The sequence below is a fragment of the Antennarius striatus genome, chromosome 15, assembly GCF_040054535.1.
Source record: "Antennarius striatus isolate MH-2024 chromosome 15, ASM4005453v1, whole genome shotgun sequence".
NCBI lineage: Eukaryota > Metazoa > Chordata > Actinopteri > Lophiiformes > Antennariidae > Antennarius > Antennarius striatus.
The window spans coordinates 13,493,239-13,513,974 of record NC_090790.1 but is presented as its reverse complement, the minus strand read 5'-3'; the positions used below and the strand labels follow the sequence as shown (position 1 = coordinate 13,513,974).

At 39.1% G+C, this 20,736-nt stretch overlaps 3 protein-coding genes across 7 annotated transcripts in view; 1 reads left to right on the top strand and 2 right to left on the bottom strand.

The window, feature by feature from the left end:
* Positions 1-8,196, bottom strand: part of rgs3a (regulator of G protein signaling 3a) — a 116,184-nt gene extending 107,988 nt beyond the window's left edge. The window contains exons 1-4 of one of the 2 annotated variants that reach the window (XM_068335739.1): positions 8,103-8,196; positions 1,651-1,701; positions 1,017-1,069; positions 823-917 (exon numbers count right to left, since the gene is read on the bottom strand). In XM_068335739.1, coding sequence (XP_068191840.1) covers positions 823-917; positions 1,017-1,069; positions 1,651-1,701; positions 8,103-8,181 — 278 coding nt within the window. In that variant the 5' untranslated portion in view covers positions 8,182-8,196. The remainder of the gene's footprint in view (positions 1-822; positions 918-1,016; positions 1,070-1,650; positions 1,702-8,102) is intronic. The other variant, XM_068335741.1, reaches the window with a different exon arrangement.
* A 4,863-nt stretch (positions 8,197-13,059) lies between these two features.
* rabepk (Rab9 effector protein with kelch motifs) lies at positions 13,060-16,462 on the top strand. Of its 4 annotated transcripts, none has more exons than XM_068334542.1 (8): positions 13,060-13,096; positions 13,227-13,336; positions 13,457-13,593; positions 14,276-14,431; positions 14,618-14,782; positions 15,686-15,835; positions 15,959-16,108; positions 16,214-16,462. In XM_068334542.1, the coding sequence occupies exons 2-8, from the start codon at positions 13,284-13,286 to the stop codon at positions 16,417-16,419; spliced, it is 1,017 nt and encodes a 338-aa protein (XP_068190643.1). In that variant the 5' UTR covers positions 13,060-13,096; positions 13,227-13,283; the 3' UTR covers positions 16,420-16,462. The 4 variants fall into 4 exon arrangements, with proteins under 4 accessions (XP_068190643.1, XP_068190641.1, XP_068190642.1 ...); XM_068334540.1 differs by having other exon boundaries at positions 13,439-13,593; XM_068334541.1 differs by having other exon boundaries at positions 13,073-13,336.
* Positions 16,463-16,696: 234 nt separating this feature from the next.
* Positions 16,697-20,284, bottom strand: hspa5 (heat shock protein 5). Its single transcript, XM_068334538.1, has 9 exons — positions 20,126-20,284; positions 19,468-19,617; positions 19,147-19,378; positions 18,897-19,034; positions 18,696-18,808; positions 18,222-18,612; positions 17,887-18,124; positions 17,635-17,802; positions 16,697-17,537 (listed from the first exon to the last, which is right to left on the bottom strand). The coding sequence occupies exons 2-9, from the start codon at positions 19,581-19,583 to the stop codon at positions 16,969-16,971; spliced, it is 1,965 nt and encodes a 654-aa protein (XP_068190639.1). The 5' UTR covers positions 19,584-19,617; positions 20,126-20,284; the 3' UTR covers positions 16,697-16,968.
* Positions 20,285-20,736: the final 452 nt, after the last annotated feature.

The following is a 20,736-nucleotide window of genomic DNA, read 5'->3' as shown; positions in this document are numbered from 1 at the left end:
ACATTTATACACTATTTTTTAAAATGTTGTTAATGAACATGCTCAAAATAAAGACATCATTTTAATTAGTGGTTCCACCAAATATTTTGGAAGCTCTTATTGTCAGAGAAAGAGCTTTAATTACCAGTCCTAAAAATCATATTATTAACTTATCTCTTAAAAGTCCTTGGTGATATTCCAAAGGTCTAGAACTCACACACAGATTGTTCCATTAACAAAAGCAAAGAACACCAATCTCAAAAGTGTCCTGTTGAGCAAAAACCCTGGTCTGGAGTAAATTTTGAACTGAGTTTGTTCACGATGCTGGAAAACAGACAGATAGCACCATAAACGATGAGCAACTGCATTACTTCCACAACAAGGGATTAATAAAGTTGCTTTCTTCTTTCTTATGCCTGGACAACATTACCATTATAAATTTGCACTTGTCATCAGCTACACAAAGCGGATTGAATCAATCATGGTATTGTCTGAGATAAAGTTTGCAGTAGTAGAATAGAGGTGCAAACCATTAAATGCTTTCAGATCTCTCACAGCTTACTCACAAATAAGATTTATTTATTTATTTATTTATTTATTTCATTTGTACATTTAAGTGATTTCTTTTTTTGCAGTCATACCTGTAACTATCATTCTAAATTTTGACGATGTACTTGTTTGTGGAAATTATTTGTTTAAATTAAAAATTCACATCTCTATTGTTGTTGTGCAGTGGTATCTCTTGAAAAAGAAAAGCGCAATGAGATATATTTGATTGTCTTCGTCACATCCAGTGAGTTCTGTTTGTAGCATGATGTGAAAGGGTTTTGATTTAATGCTTACAAAGAAAAGCTTTGCAGAAAGATGGGGTTCCTGCATTGAGGAACCATTTGGGTTTTCTGTCTGTCTCTGCGATTGCTGTCTGGGAACATGCCCACCTGGGGACGACAAAATGAAAATACAGACAGCCGTCATCACTGCAGTCATCTCACAGTTCCCACAAAAGCTTTCGTTCAATCTCCGCAAAATGTTCACACCTTAACATAAGAGTCACATGACCCCTGGCACTCCATCACTCGAGCCTCCAAAACTGTGAACGCACACAAATATATTGAGTTTATTACAAACTAACTACACAGAAGCACTATGATCATGGTGTAAGATGACAGAGTATTTGTCACAGTTTGGTATTTGGCCTTATGCCATACTCTAGCACAGCAGAGCAACAGGACACAAATCCCAAGCCATGACAGAATGTAAACTTTAAAATGTAGGACACAGGTAAATATTCAAGTTCTGTAAACCTGCAGATAATCCATAATGTGTTCCTGTATGGTGAAAGTTCCTGCATTACTGTTTAATGATTACTGTATCAACAGACTATCTGGTCTGGCATCCTCCGTGTGTGATCCTGCTAATGAGAGAAAACTGACTGATTATTTGCTGTGGCCATAAAAGATGATGAAAGGGGAGCAAGAAAATCACAAACAAAAACAAGGATGTGTGGGTTTGGTTGCTGGGAAACCAGAATGAAATAAACAATTGTATGAATTTGCAGCACTGCTCTGTTTCTCAGTGGTCAATGACTAAATCATGAAATCAGTTTTCAGTGTTCTTAATTTTATTTTATTAATATCTCACCAGTTGACACACAATGAACATCAGACTCACCACTCACAACAAGCACTTCCTGCTTTTGGAGGATGGACAGCTTCAGCTGACCTACCGAAACAAGAGAAGGCTGTGATGAGGTGACAGGAATTATTCAGGAATGATGTGACATTTTGGGAAATATCAATGTTCTTCCTAAGTTTAATGGCACTCTCATATCTGTCTGTTAAATATGAAGCTATAAAAATGAGACTATTAGCTCAGCTTGATATTAAGACTTTTTAGGGCGATTTCTGTCTGGAGTCTCAGCTGGCATCATGGCAACCAACGTAATCCAGCCCATAGACTTGATAAAACAAACCAGTCTTCATGCTAAGCTAAAATAGCCATCTCTGGTGGGGGTTTTTTACCTGAAGTACCAGATTTAAAAGTGGTGACACCTACATGACTGAGCAAATGTCAATATATTATTTTATCACATATGATGACATCAGATCAGAATGTTTCTTTGACCTTAATGTAAAATCACTTTTCAAAACTCCATGCCTATGTTTCATTAGGGTCAGTCAAAACAAAGAAATAGATGCTTACACAATCATGAGCTCAGCGATATCAGAGAACTGTAGCAGCAGAGGAAACACTAGGAAACAGATTCAAGAGTGTAGCATACACACAGACCTAAAAAGGTCACACAACCACCAAGTAGCCTGCAGGGTGCGTGTTTGTGTCTGTCTAGCTGTTTGTCACTCATTTTCTGTCTGCTTCTTCCTGTCTTTCTCTCCCTTCCTGTAAGTAGCTCTTTAAGCACAGCTTAAACAGCTCCAGGAGACTTGTTAGTGATGTTGACATGGGCACTGCTAACATTGGCTTTGTGCTTTTCTAAATTAATCCGCATAGAAGCGCAGTGTGAAACTAAAATGTGGGAGCCCAGTTCTGTGATAACGCGGCTGGCATTTGGAGCTTGGGTACCGGGGATGTTTGTGGTTCCCACACTGGGCTTGGCATGGTTTTGTATTGCTGACTGTGGCAAAAGCAAAGCAAAAGCTCTGTTTGAAATGTCTTGCTGGTATGTCTGAACTTGAAAGTAATTATGAAGCAGTCTCAAAAGTAGCTAAACGGAAAAGGCATCATGCCACACAGAGAAGAAAGACCGCATGGTTCCTTGTAAATTTGGAATTTCACAACAGTCTGGCGGACTATTTTAAGTCCACTGGAAGAAAATAACACACAATTTTAACACAGAAAGACACATTTTGTTCAGAAGGTAGAGCAGTAAATGTAGATCTCACTATTTTGGTGATGATAAACGCAAGTAAATAGCATTAGGTTGTAGACTGGCAAATTATCAAATAGATCATTGCTGCTTTTAATCATTTTGAATTTTGAAAACAGCTGTTCATTTCACATTCTTGCTCCCAGGACTAATAGAATAAAAATACAGCAAAGTACTTTAGGGTAGAATAAACGTATTCTTTATCTCTTTGTGGATCAAAAGCACAGAAAGCAAGAAGGAGAATGTCCAGAGGGCTGATTTAATCCAACTTTTCCAGAGGTCAAGTTACTTCCTGCTTCTTGTCCTACACTGCTGGGAATTTTATCTCCTTTAAGAGGAAGGACGCTTAAAATGTTGTATAATGGCTAAAAGGTATTCCTCTTTGCAGTAAGTTGGCAACAGGAGGGGGATTTGTATCGATCCTGTAATGGGATTTTCCTACATTCTGCAGACACCAACTGGTGATATGGTGAAGTACAGAGCTTACTGTTGTTGCACAGCTCCAGGAGACATACAGGAAATTATATTACAATGTGATGGAAGATTAACCTGGAAAGGTTATTGAAGCCAGAGTTAGAATAAGAAGGCGTAAAAGAGGAGGGAGCTGTCTTTACAGAAGGCTGATGGTATGTTCAAGTGGAACAGCAGCAATGTGGAGGCAGAGGTTACAGGCTGTCAGAATGGGAGTGAATTAATAGGGCATGGCAGACAAGACAGCACTGTGGGTCAATACACGAAAACAAACATCGCAAATACACTCCAGTGCACTATGGATATATGGCTACCACACGAAACATCACATTGACCAAAATATTGGATTTATGTGGAGTAAACAGAGGTTGAGGTTTGATCTCATTCAATTACAGACTCTAACCCTAACCCTTACCCTAACCCTAAGACTCTCACATCGTGATAGCAGTTCTGCATTTAGCTCTGAGCTAATATTAACATTACCTTTAAATTAACAATAAATTAGTCTCAATACACTTATGATCAAACTCATTCAAACTAATTCAAGTCTGAGTGTTGTCATGCTCTACAGCAATTTGGTCACTAAGGGAAACAGAATTAATACATGGACACCAAATCAACCCTAGTAAGAGGCATTTCAATCTCCACTGAAAAAAAGCAGTTGGAACAAGAACTTTTTATAATATTTAGAATTTTATAAATTAATGACTTACAGCAAATCTGGATCAAATTTGTTGTTGATGTGTGTGGTGTCATATTGAGTTTTGGAGAACTTACATTGCCAGAATAGTCCGGGTAAAAGAAGGTCAAGACATGAAAAAAACTTGAGGGAGGTTACAACCATTATAGACTGGAAGAGAGTTTATAATTAAAATAATGCTGCATAATAAAAGAACCTGAATTAAACGTGTAATGGTGGCAGTAAAATATCGCAAGTCCATTCAACGATAAAAAGATATCTCAGAGCAGTTTAGACTGCAGGAAAATAATAACTACATAACAAACCACAGCTATTCACATGGAGGTGATAATTTACTAATCTTCATTTAAAAAGACCTCCATGAAAAAATCCAAAAGCTGTTTAAGTCAATCCACTGGACGTTAAGAACGTCTGGTGGATTGACTTAAACAGCTTTTGGATAACCATGACCTGGATGACTGAGAACCTACACAGACAACTCCATGAAAAAATCAAACAAAAATTTGATGCAATACTTTTGTAATGAATCCATAAAGCCAAGCTTCACTGTGAACACAGAATTATCCCATTCCTTTCCTGGATGTTTGTTTTTATGTAGTATTTCCTATCAGGTGTGTGTGTGTGTGTGTGTGTGTGTGTGTGTGTGTGTGTGTGTGTGTGTGTGTGTGTGTGTGTGTGTGTGTGTGCGTGCGTGCGTGCGTGCGTGCGTGTGTGTGTGTGTGTACGTGCATGCATGCGTGCGTATATTTTATTTTATTTTGGATCTTTTTTCTGAGAGAAGTCCTTTTTTTAATGTTACCGTTAATTTCATTGACAGAGAAATCATCCAAAAGTGTGTGAGACATCTAATAAAAACAAATTGGCATGAACATAAGCATAAGACATATTTAACAAATAACACATGAAAAAAGAGTGAGATTCAAAGCTCCTTCAAAACAGATGCAAGTCTAAAATGCTTTGATTGCAGTAACAGATAGACAGTTACTCCCTATCTCACTTCCCCTCTTCTCAGAATGTTATTCACCGTGTGCCAGCTCAATTAGGCCACAAGGCGTTGGTTCACTTCCAGGACTTGACATATCAATCGAGTCAGGGGTTAGCTACCATGAGTTTTCTATTTTGAGAAAACATCTACTGTCAGACACAGATGCTACCAGTATTGGAAAATCCACTTTGTGCTGATGTAAATGACCTTCATCATGAGTGAATGTAAGTAGTATTGTGGCTGGTTTGCACGACAAAAATGCCCCCCAACCATGTAGGGGATAACAGAGATGATGTTATGTTATAGAAGATGACATGACTGAAATGTTGTCCTGTAGCCGTGTCACTGCTGCTGTCCCTAAAGATGATGCTCGACTGTCAGTGTTCCTCTACGGCTCAACTGTCTCTGAGGAAGAGGACATGTAGGAAGCACTACAATACAAAGTGGAATGATTTTTTTTTCTCCAAAGTACTAAATTAAACCCCAAAATACATTAATTCATTCTTTTTTTCAAACCGCTTCATCAGCTTGCACAGGTTGCTGGGAGCTGGAGTGTATTCCAGCTTGTCTTAGGTTGTGAGGCGGGGAAACTCCAGGCGCGATGCCAGTGCACCACAGAGCTAGACATAGACACACAATCACACACACACACACACACTCATTCCTATGTTCAATTTTGGACCAGCCAATTAACCTGAAGCCCATTTTTTTGGATGTGGGAGGAAGCCGGAGAACCCGGAGAGAACCCACGCAGACACAGGGAGAACATGCAAACTCCACACAGAGCGGGACTCGAACCCGCATCCGCCTTGCTGCACAGCGACAGTGCTACCCACTGCACAACCATGCCGCTCCACCCAAAATACATAGTCAATTAATCAATGTGTGTGTGTGTGTGTGTGTGTGTGTGTGTGTGTGTGTGTGTGTGTGTGTGTGTGTGTGTGTGTGTGTGTGTGTGTGTGTGCATCACTCACTGATTCCCTCTCTTTTTAATAGACTTTGCTACTTAATCGTCACATTTACATCTGAAAGCCTGCTCCCCGCCAATGTCTAACAAGACCAAACCAGGGGGATACTGTTTGTCTTTAAGTAAGAGTTAAATTAGCCATTATGGGTGGAATGAAGTAAGAAAGAAGCCCAGAGTTCATCTGTGTTCTGTAACATTTTGTGTGAGCATGGGAAGGTTTTCAAAAGTTGGGTAGCTGCTGTGTATAGGATTCAAAGATTCCATCTGGGATGAGCGCCAGTTCATTCTGTTTGATTTGAAGAGGAACAAAGAGTAGATTTAATGAGACCCACACAGGGTATCCTCTTGTTTCTTCCTTGAATTTCCGGGCTTGTTATGTAACTTCCAGAAACTCATCTCCCTCCGTGTTAGGAAGAGTTTTAATAGGAGCAGAAGATCAGATTCATAGCCTATTAATACAGAAAAACTCCTATATGATAAATGTCAATACGCATTAGAAGACATAACAGACTAGAACAGTCTGACAGAACACAACCTTTTCAAATCTGGGTATTTCATATTTCTGAAAAGCCTTGGTCTGTATTCAATATTTAATCATGTGAAATACTGTTACACAAAATCATTAGCAGGCCTGTCCATGCTGAGGAGGGGGAAGTGACTTAAATGTTCTACGCTCAGAGAGGAAAATGGAAGGAAAATACAAACAAATGGGTTATAGAAAAACAATCCATTTCCATCATGAAGTTATTTGGAGCATTTATTTTCATTTGCATCCATTCAGTTGGAATAACATTAAATGACATTATGTGCCCCTCAATTAAGTATAGAGCCAAATAAACAAGTTTTGAGAGTCATATATTTTTAGAGAATTTATAAGATCTTCTAGAAATATTATTAACTGTCTTGCCTTGTTTTCTCCTGCTGTTAAGATTACTTTGACCTCTCTTTTGTAGAGGTTGACACCTCATGTATTTAGTCACTGTGTGACTGTTTTATCCATAGCTTGCCAATTTGTTAAATAATAAATACTGTGATGCTATTGAAGAAAAGTTGCTCTACAAAAGTCAAGTTGCAAGTTGCTTGGCTGCTGAGCTTGTTAGCTCTGCCAGCACTTACAGAGCTACACAAGTCTACAAAAAAGTGAACTTTAAATTTAGCATTAATTCTTCTCAAACTGCCATTTACAGAAACTACACAGCTGATTTGTCACGCTAATGCAACCGTTTTATACCAGAATTCATTAAATATAGGTATGTTTGACCTACCAGTTTTCAGATATTGAAGCTTTAACTTCATTGTTCGATGGAATTGCAGATGTTAAGTTTGATGAGCAAAGGTTTGGTGGAAAAGTATCTGAGACCGCCATTCTGACAATCTGCTGTTAATTTCTACAAAGTGGTTAGATAATCATGATAACTTCTTCTTCTCCTTTCGGCTTTTCCCTTCAGGGGTCGCCACAGCGAATCAATTGCCTCCATCTAACCCTGTCTTCTGCATCCTCTTCTCTCACACCAACTACCTTTATGTCCTCTTTCACTACATACATAAACCTCCTCTTTGGTCTTCCTCAAGGCCTCCTGACATAATCATGAAAAATGAAGTTGATATCAGAAACATGAAGAAAGAACTTGTCATCATGCATTAATTTCAAATATCAGCCTATCTTGCATAATAAATCAATCAGAACAGACTCAGAACAATCCTCAGTGGGAACATCTCACCACAGAGCTGAAACACACTGTAACCACACCCCTGCAATATTGTATCCTTATATGAGCACAGGTGATAGATAATGGATGAGGCTTTGGACACTCCATAAATGATTCAGGGTGTCACCAGTTTGGGTCAGCCCCAACGGACTTGTTGCTACAAATCAGCCCAGTTGTTGTTACAAATAATACTTCCCATGTTAGGCTCACTGCAGGATAAAGTGGCTGACTTGTTATAAGAGAGACACAGGTCACCCAATCATTTAGAGATGAACACAAAGAGACACACTTTTGTACCTGTTTCACAAATACAGTACATGTAAAAGCCCTCTTAAAGCAGTATCTTACGCTATTATAATCAAAATGCAGATGACTGTCCTCAGAAAAAAGTACAAGTATTAACTCACCGCGGGTTCTGAGAAGGAAGGATGAGGATTCGGGGCAGTTGGTGGAGGGCTTCCGCAGGTTGACTCTGAGGCAGGTCATCCTAGAGCGAGCATGATCGCTAACGAAAGAATAAGGAGAGAAGGGGAGGACAAGCGAAACTTGATGCTTGTTTGTGTGTGTGTGTGTGTGTGTGTGTGTGTGTGTGTGTGTGTGTGCACTTCTGTGTATCTGTGTCTGTGCAGATGAGCACAAAGTCAAAGGCAAAAACCTATGCAGAGTAATTAATTCATATTATATTGCTGTATCTCTCACATTAGGATGTGACCTTTTACAATTACAGGCTCCACTGTTTTCCCTTCCAAGCTTCCTGTTTGATCTAACAGCCAAGGCCAGATCCCAGCCTTTCCTCTTTATTTCGATACATTAGAGATTTTAATATGTTCTACAGGTTTATTTTATTAACTGTAATTTAATTAAACGTTCGTATACACGCAGTGCACAAAATTTCAAACATCAGGCAGCATACAGTGTAGCTCAGACTGTACATGTGTATGCAGATTTGATGTCAGGTATTTTCAGAAGTTTGTGATTCTAAGCTTTAAACATGGATCTAGAGGAACAGGACTGTTAAAACATTCAGTATTTCTCTTAAAATCATCTGTAAATCAAGCAGTGAAAATATATAGTGTTAACTGAATCTGAAAATCAACAGCATACCCATTAAATTACAGTTTTTCAGGTTGCGCTGAATACTTGATGAATCCTGTTTAATCTGCCTGCTGTTTATTGATAACAACATATGACCCTGTAAAACAGACTGTATCATGAAAAGAAGCATTTTTATTTAAATAATTGCAGCCTCCTGGTTTCCAGTTGGTTGAGCTATACTTTATAGCCATATGTAGCAGCTGTCACACGGATTTGCAGTAATTTGACAAAATGTACATGAGCAAGAGTATTAATGTCCTGTAGAGGCAAGATTATCTCAAAAATGTCTGCTTTGTTTCCAACAGTTGATGCAATTGTTTCCAATTTAAAATGACAACTTCAATGGTCATTTGTAAATTCATGTGTAACATCTTTATTAAAGATAGAAGTTCATGTTCCTGTTAAGTTAAATCATGTGTAATAATGACAAAAAGGAATCCAGATTGAGAGTTGTACAACAGAAGAAACCCTGTGTTGTGGCAGTGAGGTGATAATCCAGATTACTTTACAGTATGATTTTACACACCTCTGGGTGAAATGTGACCTGGCAGCAGTGTACTATTTTGATATCTTGCCGCTGGCAGTGCACCACTAACCTGCAGATGAACTCCTGTAAATCCTGATTATCACACTGCCCACCCACCAAGAAGGAATCTGATCGGGTTTAATTTAGGAGAGGTGAAGAAAAAAAATCTCTGTTGAATGTCCAGATTCAAAAGTACTCACAATTGTGCTCAGAGGAACTATTTTGGGGCTGTCAAAAAATATACATCTCTAATTATCTTCTCCCACCTCCTCTCCCTTCCTCGGGACTTTGAAAAGTCATAATCATTTTGCTTTTTCCTCTCATTCTGTCCCTCCACAAAAAAGCCCCTGATTCATTTGGACCTTATCAGTTACAGTGAAGGGAAAACAAAGGACTTCTCTGGAACCCATTCTCTGTTTCCCTTAAAGGGAAACTGCTGATAATGCTACCGTGGCATGGTCTGGGACGAGACTGGACTCCCACATGTCATTCCCCTACACAAATACACAAAAAACACACACATTTGGTGAGTTAGCCAGAGAAATTATCGTTTTTCCAGTACCAGTTTTGCAACCACATAACAAAACCTCTGCAATGCTCCATCCTGTAGTCGCAACTGAAAGATATGACCTTTCTTTCAAAAGCACAGCATACTGGAGAAGTAGCAGCCAATTAGTTTCATTTTAATGGGTCTTTAATGAAGCCCATACTGGTCTGCATCTCGATGGGTGTGTGCTTCCTCACCATATAAATACGTTTCCAGTTCCGCCACTATCATTTCCCCTAATTACAGGTAGAGGTGGCAAGCATGATAAGAAAGTGCAGCGTAAAGACCAACAGTTTGCTTATAAGAGAGAAGAAGGGGAAATAGAGGGTCCAACTGTAAGGAAGGTATGAGCTACGAAGACTTAATTAAGATTGCAGAGATAAGTTGAAGCAAGCAGGACATGTTCCTGGAGGAGATTAATATTCCATATGCACTAAAAGATTGAAATTGACTGTGAAATTTTGATTGGGGGTGAATTGTGGAAGGAGAGAAGAAAAGAGTCAGAGCAGAGATGTCTAGGTTCCCACAGGAAAACCTCACACAGGTGGGGGCAGTCAGCTGGAGGACAATTACCAGGTAAAAGTGAACAAGGAATAAATGCTTGATTACAAAGCAGTTTAAATAAAAAGTGAATCAAAAAAGAGTGATCAATCATTAAGTCAATCAACATTATTATAATAAATAATTGTTTTAGTTGGTAATCCAAAGAATTTAAAGTTTCCTACCTCTCAAACCTTGGGAGCTGCTCTTTCTCTATCTTTTTTTCATTGTCTTACTAAGGGATTACAGTATATTTAATTACTAAAAAGAGTAGTAGCACCTTTAGAAATATCTGTAAGCTTGTTTTTCACAATTTACTAACATGGTCACAGGATGGTTGATCCAATAAATATGTTATGCAGCTGTGGCAAAGTTACACAAAGACTTCCTGTTTGTGATTATCTGTTATTCACAGGCTCAACTCAGAATTCAGTAAACCATCATCATTTTATCTCCCCATGATTGAGCCCACAAGGTGACACTTCTGTTTTCATGTCAACATAAATTCTACGTAATGGCAACAGACTTCATATAAAATGACTAATGGCATCAAGCAGTTTTCTCCTACTCAAAAAAGTTCCTTCATTCTATAATGTCTATAATTCAATTCAATTAATCAATTGTTTTAAATGTATTACAGTTACATTTTTATGTCTTTTAAATGCTCCTTAAATTTAAATACAGCAGCAATAAAAAAATAAGCCACTAACAGGAGCTATTAAGCTTTATTATGGGTGCTTTTGATGCTCTCAGCAAATTTAAATATATTCTTGTGAACTTTCACTGAAGCCGCGTTTTGAAAAAAGTACTTCAATAGTTTTGATAATTGTATTGCATTTTAATATTTAGAAATTGTCTTCATCCTTTCTCCACCAATGCTGGCAGTAAATAGCTCTGAAATTTAATGAAAAATACAGTACTTAACATATATTTTCAATATAGAAACACCCTATAAGAATCTACATTTTTAATCATTGGCATTACTTCATTAAAGAAATAACACTGTCTGATACACATGTGAAATACCAAAACATAAGAAACTCACCCCTGTATGACGCTTGTTTTGCAAAGGACATCTAAGAGACGGGTTTCTTAAATCATAGATTGTTTCTGCTTATGATCACAGTCATCAACAAAATTTTCTTCAGTGAGGACAACATTGAAATGGTTCTTTTAGAAGTTCTTTGTCCTCCCTTTCAATTGAAATGAAAAGGCATCAAATACTTATCCTTGCAGAATTATGGAACCAATTTTGGGCTTTCATCTGTTTTATTCCAGTTGCACAAAACCATTGCCATGTGGCACCGAATAACTTGCCCAATCAAAACAAATCTACTTTTGTTATCCACCCATCCATCCATTCATCCATCATCCACCCACCTACCAACCTATCTTATTGTCTGTCAAGCGGCCAAGCGGCGTTCTATGGTCGTCTGACGTTTCATTAAAGGCAATAGCACAGCCTAGTGGCCATATTGTGCAACACAACATATCAATCGTGAAAGAGGTGAAAAATTGCCCAGTGCTATACAGTTCAATCTAATGATAGATGACAGATTCGTGTACATTAAATAAATCCTATGCAAACCATGCAAAATTATTGTTGATTCAAAATCAAAACACATATTTTTAAAATTTCAACTGCGTCAGTTTAAAGTTTAAATTTAGGTTTGACTTTTGTAAAATACTTACAGTTCCAACAACATCTACATGCAAACCAATATATTCCAATTACTATTCTAACTAAAAGCCAGCTTCATTCAAGAACATTTTTCAAATGGTAAAATGGGGAATGAGGTAATTGGTCCACCATAAATCTTTAATACATGAAAACTGAGTACTAAACAAACTAATAAAAAAGCCTGTTCTCTCTGGGAATAGTTTGGCATACAAAGCTACAGGACAACAGGTGGTCTAACATACTGTATATTGCCTCAATTTCTGAGTTCATAAATTCCGATTCTTCTATTCAACTTTTAAAAAAAAATTGTCTTTGTACAAAAAAGGCATTCTCTAGATATGTCTTTAACAAACTTTAACAAGGATGGTTTTAACTTACAGAGGCAAGGAATAGACTATTTTGTCATCAAAGTATATAAATGGTCACAAACCTTCATACTCTAGCTCTCTGTGTGAAAGACTTTTTTTTAAATAAAGTTTCAGTCATGCTCCATGTCATGGTCGTTTGAACACTGCTTGAAAAAGTATTCCTTGCTAAAATTCAGCAAGTTATTAATGATGCATAAATTCTGAAAATTACAGATTATTAAAGTTTGGATTCTGAGAAGAATATCAGAATTTTAAGAATATTTTCAGAATTTTAAGAATAATGTCAAAATCAGAATTCTGGGAATATAATTACAGTGCTGACTCAATATATTGTCAAAAATGATAGATTTAACAAATTAGAAAGGGTAGTAGCAAAACTTTATCCAAGATCCACCATGCTTTCCAAGTGGTAATAAGAATAACAAGTTATTTTACCTTATTTAGATATCTATAATGCTTCACCTAGCCATAATAATCGCGTTATCGTTTAGCCATCGGAAAATTGTGCCTAATAAAGAGTGTGACTATAAAAGACACGGATAACCTATCTCGTGTTTCAACTCGGAAGAAAAGGTTAGTGGACCGGAAGCTGTTTGCCTGTCCGTAAAGTTAGCAAGCAATGTGTTCCGCTTAATAGCGCCCGGGTATGTTCCCAATTCGTTGTCTGTCACCGAACGGGGCTATAACTCACAAATAATGTTTATAATTGTGTGACTCTTCACCAGCCGCTTAAAATAATTTGACTGAGTCTGTCCGTATTTATCTTTAATGCAGTAAACTCTTCCATACGAATGAAACACAACATTCATTCGTAAGAAGTATCTGACAGCCATGGAGTTCCTTCCTGTACTTGACCCTCTGAATAAACCCAAAGAAGGAATATGGTAAGTAGATCCATATCTATTATATGCGCTTGTGATTAATGGACCTTACTTTTATTAGTACATCAGTCTTTTTTTATCTTGATTTGTTTTGTTTGTTAACAGGTATTCATTGATACCCAGGGGAAGCGCTCCAGGCGTTAGTGTGGGTCATACTTGCACGTTTATCCCATCTGAGGATGGAGGACAGGGAAGGATCGTCATCGTTGGGGGAGCTAACCCCAGTGGAAGTTTCTCAAATTCACACGTCATAAATTTAGGTAAAAACACCAAAAAAGAAGCCGGACAAATGCATATATGTATTGTATTACCGAAAGTTATTGTAAGACTTGTTTCAAAATGTCTAAAAATTCTGTTTTGAATACATCAGTATGTTTGACACTGCATAAGAGTAACTGCTGATAAATGGAATTGCATTGTAAAAGACAAATGAGGCTTTAAAGTTATTTTGGATAAATTTGTTCACTCTAAAGCACTCACAGAGTGCAGATGTCTAACAACACTGTCATTAGAATCAGATAGGCATCAATGTAAAAGCATAAACACCACACATTTTAAAACATTAACCACTAAAATTACACAAAAATAAAATCCGTTTCCAAAGCTAAATACATAAGTTTATCAACATAAAAAACATTCACTTGTCCTTGTGCAAAAATAATTCAGAACATTTTGAAGAACTGGCATTAAAATTGAATATTCTATCAATCAAAATTCAAAATCTTTAGATTTTTAGATTTATCATTGAAACTTTAATGATAATAGACAGTTGACATTTTTTGAAGATCAAGCACTGTTGCTTATTTCTGTACAATATTTTTAAATCTATATTAGTAATTTGTTACACATTAGTCAGGGTCATTAAAATCATTAAATTATATCATAGATATTTTTCCGTCTTGACTTCTCTCCTCCTCCTCCTCCTCCTCCTGACACCACCAGATAACCATGAGTGGGACGTCCCAGAGTGGAAGGGTTTGGACTCGCGCTACGAACACTGCAGCTTTGTGCCTGACAGCTGCTCTCAGACCCTGTGGGTGTTTGGAGGGGCTCAGCAGAGTGGGAATCGCAACTGTATCCAGAAATTACAGCTAAAAGGTAAATCCCAGTTTAGATTTCTTGTGATCTTTCATCTTAATTAATAGTTTAGCACTGATTTTACAGACTGTCCTCCGTGACATTCATTTTTGACACTTTAGATCTTCAGAGATTCCTCTTGGTTTCAAATTGTGTCATAACACATATTATTTATGTGTTTCCATCTTGCACATGTTGTGTACCCAGACAGTGAGTCTAATTGGAAGAGGGTAGCAGTAACCGGCAAACCCCCCAGTCCCAGGACGTACCACACCACTTCAGCCTGCGTTGGAGACAGACTGTTTGTCTTCTCCGGTGGGGAAGCAGGAGCTGCACCAGTCTCTGACCCCAAACTTCATGTCTTTGACACAGGTTTGTTTTGCATGAACCAGATGCTAATAGAACATGTACAACTTGACAAGGGAGTTAACTTTAATGCTAGATTGACAAAAGTTAATTCAAGCACTTGCAAACAGTTTAATACAGTAATTGTGTTGTGGTTTTGCTCAATTCAATAAAACACTGTGTGGAATTTTTGTTCGATCTAACCATGTCTGTGCTCTTTTTAGAAAATCAGGAACTAGTTTCCAAAAACATAGATGTTAAATGGCCCCGGTGGAACTCCCATGAGTGGTCTTGCGGGTGTTTCCACTTAATTTGTCTGATTGAATTCCTTCTCAGGACTGAGTGGGCCTTTGCGTACAATGAGCCGACTCTGCAGAGATCAATTAAAAAATAATGACGAAAAATACTGTGTGGGTGTAAAATTTTGAATACTTGTCCCTCTTTAGTATCCGGTCTATAATTGAGATCATATACTCATATATAAGAAAAATTATTAAACATAATTATCTTTACATGATTTGCTATATTAATACTTTGTTTTGATGTAAAATGATACCAAAATAGTGTAATATAGAAAAGCAGTCCAGATTTACTTCCTGTTTAAATGAAGTTTATTCATTACATATTTGTAACCACTTTGACATGTCATATCAGGAAAAGCAAAGTATTAACCCTATTAATGTATGCAGTACATTTTGACTTGACAGCTGTTTTTGTGTACACTGACAATTCATTCAGTAATACTGTACCTAAGAGTGACATCTGTGTTTCAGATTTTAGGAATTCCCTTTTTCTGTAATAACATGAAAAAATTAGCAGAAAGGGTTTTACAATTTACTTTATACAGTAATAATATGTAATTTTCTCTAACATAAAATATCTTTTGTAGCAATAATCAAATGTGATCACCTTTATCTGCTGGTTTCCCAGGGTCTTCCACCTGGTCCCAACCAGAAACACATGGCAGACAGCCATCAGCGAGGCACGGTCATGCCATCATAGCTGTGGGTTCAAAAATCTATATTCATGGAGGCATGGCTGGTGACAAATTCCTCAAAGACATGTACTGTCTAGACACAAGTAAGCCTGAATCTACATCTCCATCAAAGTTTATCCCTATGACCACCTGTCTTGATTATACAGGAAGGAAATGTAGGGATCCGGGACTTAGGTTTGTTTACTCAAAATAAATGTCTTTTAAAGCCATCATGACTTGGGAAAAGTTGCAGACCAAAGGAGACGTCCCACCGGGAGTAGCAGCCCACTCAGCTTTGGTGCTGGGAAAGAACATTTATATTTTTGGTGGGATGACTGCAAACGGTACTGGAAACTCCATGTACAGATTCAACTCTGGTAAAAAAAATCCTCAATACTTTCACTTCAGTGTCATACACAAGACTAGCAGTGTGGTTCATATCAGTACATTTTAATTTGAATTTTGGTTATTCCTTTTTACAGATAAACACAGATGGGTCCTCATGAAATTTGAAGGGGACATGCCACCCAATCGCCTCGACCACTCCATGTGTTTGTTGCCATGGAAAGTGGAGGAGCTAGCTTGTAGCGCAGCAGCCTCAGCAACAGTAAATTTAGCCTTTGCGTTTGGAGGGATGGACACCCAGGGCGTCATTCATAACGACTGTATTGTTACCATTTTATCATGATAGTTTTTTACCATGTTTGTAATAAAATGTCACATACGTGTCATTGAAGTTCTGAAGCATTCACCTGTGTGAGAGGCAGCTGAATATTCACAATGTCACTGTAAAAGAAGGCAAAAAGACAAAATATTTTGTACAAACATTTATTTCAATGTCTTTCCAGAAGTATGATGACCAAATTCAATAAATAAATTTGAGGTTAGCCTGTGCTCAAAAGGAACCATGAATCCAACAGACTTAACAGACTTGCCACTCACTGGACCCAAAAACACCTGCCCCCCCTCCCCACTACAGAACCCCATCAGTACTGCATGAGAACAGCAGCAAGCCTCATCCAGGCTGATGAATATCTCCGCCTCGGAGCGAAGAGAACACCTGTCCCATACTGAAACTCGTTTTAAAGTCTTTCAGTAAATTCAGTGTGGTCACTTGTTATCGCCAACCCTTCACAAACATTCCTCTCACTAATTGAGTCCCATTAGTCCAATATGTACATCTAGATGCCACTACCAGAGAGGCAAGGGATGACAGTTGAGTTGACTGCAGACGCTCCTACAACTCATCCTTCTCCTCTTGCTCACCCTCGGCTCCCTCTGGTGGGGGTCCACCTGCGCTACCGTACAACTTGCTGATGATGGGCTGAACCACCTCCTCCAGTTCCTTCTTCTTGGCCTGGAAGTCTTCTAACTCAGCATCTTGGTGTGACTCCATCCACTCGATCTTCTCCTCTACTGCCTTCTCGATGGCTTCTTTATCATCATCGGACAACTTGCCACCGAGCTTCTCCTTGTCGCCGATCTGGTTCTTCAGAGAGTAGGCGTAGCTCTCCAACTCGTTACGGGCATCGATCCTCTCTTTCAGCTTCTTGTCCTCGTCGGCAAACCGCTCTGCGTCGTTCACCATGCGCTCGATGTCCTCAGGGGTCAGGCGGTTCTGGTCGTTTGTGATTGTGATCTTATTCTTGTTTCCTGTGCCTTTGTCTTCAGCAGTCACACGAAGAATACCGTTGACATCGATCTCGAAGGTGACCTCAATCTGTGGAACGCCACGAGGAGCAGGGGGGATGCCAGTCAGGTCGAATGTGCCCAACAGATGGTTGTCTTTTGTCAGAGGGCGTTCACCTTTAAGTGGAAAATCAATTAGTCTCAGATTAAGTAAATGTTGCATCTGTACAAGGAACATATAAATGATAAATGTTAGAAACCTTGTGAAACCCACCTTCATAGACCTTAATAGTGACAGTAGGCTGGTTATCAGAGGCTGTAGAGAAGATCTGGGATTTCTTTGTGGGCACCACAGTATTCCTGGATATCAGCTTGGTCATGACTCCTCCAACGGTCTCAATACCAAGGGTCAAGGGGCAGACATCCAGAAGAACCACATCTCCTGCAAGAGGGGAACATGTTTAGTGAACAGAACTAAGAACTGGAAAGTTAAGTGGAGCAGACTCAACATATGAAGATAACACACCAGTGACTTCCTCTCCAGAAAGGACTCCAGCCTGCACTGCAGCTCCGTATGCCACTGCTTCATCTGGGTTGATGCCCCTTGAGGGCTCCTTGCCATTGAAGAACTCCTTCACCAGCTGCTGGATTTTGGGGATACGAGTGGAGCCTCCAACCAGGACAATTTCATCAATGTCAGGCTTCTTCAGGTCAGAGTCTTCCAGCACCTTCTGTACAGGCTTCATGGTGGAGCGGAAGAGGTCCTGTCAAAAAAACGAAAGGTGAAAAGGCTTGCATAACAGAGGACTCCTTTTACTTTTACTGTATTTAGCACTCATCTAACTGCAATGTAAAACCTACCATGTTGAGCTCTTCAAACTTGGCACGGGTCAGAGTCTCGGAGAAATCTTCTCCCTCAAAGAAGGATTCAATCTCGATGCGAGCCTGGTGCTGGGCAGACAGCGCCCTCTTTGCCTTCTCAACCTCACGACGCAGTTTCTGCACAGCACGGTTGTCTTTGCGCACATCTTTGCCAGTCTTCTTCTTATATAGCTTGATGAAGTGTTCCATGACACGCTGGTCGAAGTCTTCACCTCCCAGATGTGTGTCACCATTGGTGGCCACCACTTCGAATACACCGTTGTCAATGGTCAGGAGAGAGACATCAAATGTGCCGCCACCCAGGTCAAAAACGAGAATGTTCTTCTCGCCATCCCTCTTGTCCAGACCATAAGCAATAGCAGCAGCAGTTCTAAAGAACAGAAATAAGATAATTTATAGCAGAACATTGGAGAATATTGGCAGCAAACACAGTTGTAACCTAATTACACTTACGGTTCATTAATGATCCTCATAACATTCAGACCAGCAATGGTTCCTGCATCCTTGGTGGCCTGACGCTGGGCATCATTGAAGTATGCAGGGACAGTGACCACAGCATGTGTGACCTAAAAAAATAGGTATACACAATAAATTTAACCACATTTATTTAGGAGCAGTATAATCCTCAGGTTTATTCTTTGAAATTCTTGGTACCTTCTTGCCCAGATATGCCTCAGCAGTCTCTTTCATCTTAGTCAGCACCATGGCAGAAATTTCCTCAGGAGCAAATGTTTTCTTCTGGCCACCACCAATATCAACCTGAATATGAGGTTTGCTCTTCTTCTCAGTCACCTAAAAAGAACATACTTCAATATTAATGATCAGGAATACCAATCTGCACTACTTGGAAGTCTTATAGACCCAACAAATGTAAAGAATCAGACCATCAAGAGTGAAGACTTGCCTTGAAGGGCAGGTATTTGATATCCTGTTGCACAGAGCTGTCACCCCAGGCACGTCCAATCAATCTCTTGGCATCAAAGACGGTGTTCTCAGGGTTGGAGGTCAACTGGTTCTTTGCAGCATCACCAATCAGACGCTCGCCCTCACTAGTGAAGGCCACGTAGGATGGGGTGATGCGGTTGCCCTGATCATTGGCAATGATCTCCACACGGCCATTCTTGAACACTCCAACACTATAAAGAATGCATTTTTGTTAATCAAAACGTTAACATTTCCAGGTATTTTTTTTCCCACTAATCACGCTGGAAGTCATCTTGCTTACCAGGAGTAGGTGGTGCCCAAATCGATTCCAACCACAGTTCCCACACTCTCCTTCTTGTCATCGTCATCGGCAAACACGGTGACAACCACCACCATTAAAACCCACAACAGCTTCATTTTCGTTTAGTTCTTCTCAAATCCACAGAGAAATCTGCGGGGGAAAGCAGGTCTTGTTTAAAAAAAAACAAAAAACGTGGCGTCGCTTCCTCTCCGTTTCCCAAGTTCAGGCAGCTACTAGCAAACTAATGGTGAAGCTTCATACCATTTATTGAACTTAGGATGAATAAATAAATCAGCAGTAAATGATAAATGAATAAAGATTTCAACACATAGTAGGTTGGGTGGAGCACCGCTGCTTCTTCCCGCACCACTGACAATTTTTTTCGGTCGCTATCGTTAGCTTGTCGATCAAACACGCATGGGAAGGTAAATTACTTTAAACTTCCATCGTGAACCGTATCCAGAAAAGCAAGTCGAACAATATAATACCATTCATCTGATTTACACGACCGTTCAGGCGATGCTAAATATCACTATTGTCAAAACGTCAGTTCAACTGACTTGACTTGAATGCAACGGTTTAAACATTAACCCACATTTAAAAAAAATAGAAAACATGCTGTCGCATTAACATATGAGACAATAACGTTTAAACATACCTTTAATTACAGACTGTCGGTAAATTAACGGCCTTGACGTTGATTCAAGCGATTCTAGCCTCTTCTTGTACTGTCAAGCTGTCTTTCTGATGTCTTCCCTTTTTCTTTCCTCTGAAATGATGTTGAATGCATTGGGTTCTCTCAATATATAAGCTGTTACTTCTTCCCAGTCGTGGAGGCACGTGATTGGTTGAACTGCTGCTAGTTGGAACGCACGGATTGGTTCTTACTCGCACGCTGGCCGCCGCTGATTTGCACACATTGAATAGTCTCTACGTCACGAATCTGGTCAAATGTGCCGATGCTGATTGGCTGTCTGTCAAGCGGCTTGATCTAGAATCGTTGGAGCGTTGGCATGTCACTCTGAAGATTGAGGAAGGTTACATTTTCACAGTCTGTACATTTTCTTTAACAATAATTAGGGCTCCACGTGCTTTGAGAGACATTCTGCAGTTTCATTGGTGTACTTAATTTCAGTAAATATGAACTTTTTGATATTATTAATCCCACGAGGAGTAATTATGACTCACGACAATGAGTCAGAAACGCATGAACTTTGGTATGTCAGTGCCGAAAGAAACTGAAAGCCTACCTTGTTACATCAGATGAAC

Bases quoted from the DNA above. Each gene is read 5' to 3' on its own strand.
- hspa5 (XM_068334538.1), bottom strand. From the start codon at position 19,583: ATGAAGCTGTTGTGGGTTTTAATGGTGGTGGTTGTCACCGTGTTTGCC. The intron at 18,809-18,896 runs GTACCAAGAATT...CTATTTTTTTAG, and splicing joins AGGCATATCTGGGCAAGAAG to GTCACACATGCTGTGGTCAC. The intron at 18,613-18,695 runs GTAAGTGTAATT...TCTGTTCTTTAG, and splicing joins ATGAGGATCATTAATGAACC to AACTGCTGCTGCTATTGCTT.
- rabepk (XM_068334540.1), top strand. From the start codon at position 13,284: ATGGAGTTCCTTCCTGTACTTGACCCTCTGAATAAACCCAAAGAAGGA. The intron at 14,432-14,617 runs GTAAATCCCAGT...TTGTGTACCCAG, and splicing joins CCAGAAATTACAGCTAAAAG to ACAGTGAGTCTAATTGGAAG. The intron at 14,783-15,685 runs GTTTGTTTTGCA...CTGGTTTCCCAG, and splicing joins ACTTCATGTCTTTGACACAG to GGTCTTCCACCTGGTCCCAA.